The sequence below is a fragment of the Vanellus vanellus genome, assembly GCF_965231255.1.
Source record: "Vanellus vanellus genome assembly, chromosome: 10".
In the NCBI taxonomy this organism is placed as follows: Eukaryota; Metazoa; Chordata; class Aves; order Charadriiformes; family Charadriidae; genus Vanellus; species Vanellus vanellus.
In genome coordinates this window covers 1,280,071-1,282,710 of record NC_138915.1, presented here as the reverse complement: position 1 = coordinate 1,282,710, position 2,640 = coordinate 1,280,071, and the positions used below count along the sequence as shown (strand labels likewise).

At 64.0% G+C, this 2,640-nt stretch overlaps 1 protein-coding gene across 1 annotated transcript; it reads right to left on the bottom strand.

Annotated features, from left to right (window-relative positions):
- Nucleotides 1-350: 350 nt before the first annotated feature.
- Nucleotides 351-1,951, bottom strand: LOC309675881 (brain-specific homeobox/POU domain protein 3; the record flags this gene model as incomplete). The annotated part of the gene is made up of 2 exons (XM_082488299.1): nt 351-1,256; nt 1,832-1,951. The coding sequence occupies 2 exons, from the start codon at nt 1,949-1,951 to the stop codon at nt 351-353; spliced, it is 1,026 nt and encodes a 341-aa protein (XP_082344425.1).
- Between the last annotated feature and the right edge of the window lie 689 nt (nt 1,952-2,640).

The following is a 2,640-nucleotide window of genomic DNA, read 5'->3' as shown; positions in this document are numbered from 1 at the left end:
TTTTTTTTTTTTTCCAGTTTTATCTACAAAAGCAGTCTGTACCAGTCATAACAGCGGGGCCACTTCGCCCGGGGGTGAGGAGCAGGCACCAAACTGTTCACTTCGCTTTGGGCGGGTTTCCCTTTTTTAGGTTTATTTTTCCTTTTTTTTTTTTTTTTTTTTTTCCTTTCTCCCCCCGTTTTTGTTTTGTTGGTGTTTGGTTTGTTTTTTTTTTTTTTTTTTAACAAACAAAAAAAAAGCCAACAACCCCAAACCTTGCCCATTTGAGGAGCTGGGGGCCAGGACCACGGTGGGCTGGTTGGGGGGGGGGGGGCAGGCACTCCCCCCCCCGCGCCCTCCTAGCCCCTTCTTCAGTAGGTGGCAGAAAATTTCATCCTTTTCTGCTTCTGTCTCTGATTGCAAAACCAGACCCGCACCACGTTCTTCTTCAAGTCTAACTTCTCGGCGATGGCGGCGATTTTCTCTGAGGAGGGTCGCGGCTGCACGGCAAAATAGGCCTCCAGCGACCGCTTTTCGGGGGCAGCGATGGAGGTGCGCTTGCGTTTCTTGTCACCTCCCGTGTAGATCTCAGGTTTGGTCATTTTCTCCCTCTGCGCCCGCTCGGCTTCCTCCAGCCACGCTTCTAGGATGGGTTTGAGGGCCACCATGTTGTTGTGGGACAAGGTGAGGGACTCAAACCTGCAGATTGTGCTTTGGCTAAGGCAGCCCACCCCCGGGATCTTCAGGTTGGCCAACGCGGAGCCCACGTCTGCCTGGGTCACCCCCAGCTTGATCCTCCGCTGCTTGAACCGCTCGGCGAAGGATTCCAGCTCCCGGGGGTCCGTCTCCGTCTCGGGGCCGGAGATGACAGCGTGGGAAGCGAGGCCGTGAGGGTGGGACATGTTCATAGGTTGGGAGTGGTGGGCCATGTGGTTGATGGCCGACATGTGGGAGTGAGGGTGCGAAGGTGTGGAGCCCACCTCCGGGCCCGGCACCCCTCCGAGCGGGAGAGCAGAGTTGAGGTGGTCCAGGAGCTCGCCGTCCAGGCCCTGGGAGGGCTGGTGGTGGTGGTGGTGGGGATGGTGCGTGGTCAGCACGGACGGGTGGTGCAGGTGGACGGAGGACGAGGTAGGAGTGCAGGACACGCTGCTCATGGTGTGGTAGGTGGCATCCGGCTTGAAGGGGTGGGTTTTCTGCGATACTATATCCACAGCGGCCAGAGCCTCGGCACCCCGCAGCAAGGTCTCGTCAAAGCCCGCAAAAATGTTACCCTGGATCTGGACGGGGGTGGGGTGGGGGTGGGTGGAGGGGGACATAAAGCGGGAGCAAGAACAAACCGAAAGAGGGGGAGAGGATTACAAGGAAAGCAGCGTTACGGCGGTCCCGCTCTGCCCCTCCAGCGGTGCCTGGGACAGGCACGATGAACCCAGTCCGACCCGCCTCCTCCCCGCTAAATAAAAGGGAGCGGGAACAGGGTGCCGGAGCCCGGGTACCCATCCATCCCTTTGGGGCGACCTCCCCCCCCCAAAAAAGAGAGCAGCCTCAGGGGCGGGGGGAGCCGGCGGGGGTCCCGCAGAGCCTCCGCTGGGCACGACGGCTGCTCTCTGCCGGCCCGGGAGGGACCCGCTACCTCTTGCCCCGGCTCCCCCCGGCCCCTCTCCCTGCTCCCAGCATCCCGGACGGCAGGGACAGCCCCCCCAGCCCACCCGGCAGGAGGCAAGGGAACAACCCCCCCACCCCCCTAAAAAATGCCCACCACCACAAAGCCAGACGGGAAACCGCGGGCTGCCGAAGTGAAGTTGGGGAGGGCTCTGCGCGGGTGCGGAACCCCCTCGAAACGTGCGGGGCTTACCTGGGGGGCGGGCAGGCAGGCTCTGCGGATGGCTTCGGAGCTGGTGTGCAGGTGGGGGTACTTGGGCTCATGCAGGATGGGGTGCATGCTGAACGCCTGCTTGCTGTTCATGGACATCATGGTGGGAGAGGAGGAGGAGGAGGAGGAGGAGGAGGAAGAGGAGGAGGAGGAAGAGGAACGGGGTAAGGGCAGGGGCAGGGGCGCTCCGGGCAGCCCGGCTCCGGGGGCGCGGTATTGTCTGTCTCCGCCGCCCGGCATCAATGGCATTATAGCCCGGCCCCCCCGCCCCCCCGACTGCTCATTGGATGAGTCTCGGGAGGTACCTCCCACCGCCCGCCCCCGGGCAGTGAGCTCACCCCCCCCCCCTCCGCTTGTACCCCCCCCAAACCGGGAATCACCCCCCCCTTCAGTTGTACCCCCCCAAACCGAAGCTCACCCCCCCTCCGTTTGTACCCCCCCCGAAACCGGGAATCACCCCTCCCTTCCCTTGTACCCCCCTAAACCGGAGCTCACCCCCCCCCTCCGCTTGTACCCCCCTAAACCGGGAATCATCCCCCCCCCCCCCCCCTTCGGTTGTACCTCCCAAAACCGGAGCTCAACCCCCCTCCCCGCCCAGGCACTGCGCAGCCCCGGGGGTCCCCGCCGGTACTCCGTTCTCCCGGTGCCCGCCCCCCCCACCCCCCCCGCTCCCCCCGCTCCCCCGTTGAGGGGATGGGGGGGCGAGGGGGTGTCGCTCCGGGCTCCCTCCAGCCCTCACCGGGCCGGTGCTGCGGCCGCCGGGCCCCGCTCCTATACGCCGGGATGCCGCC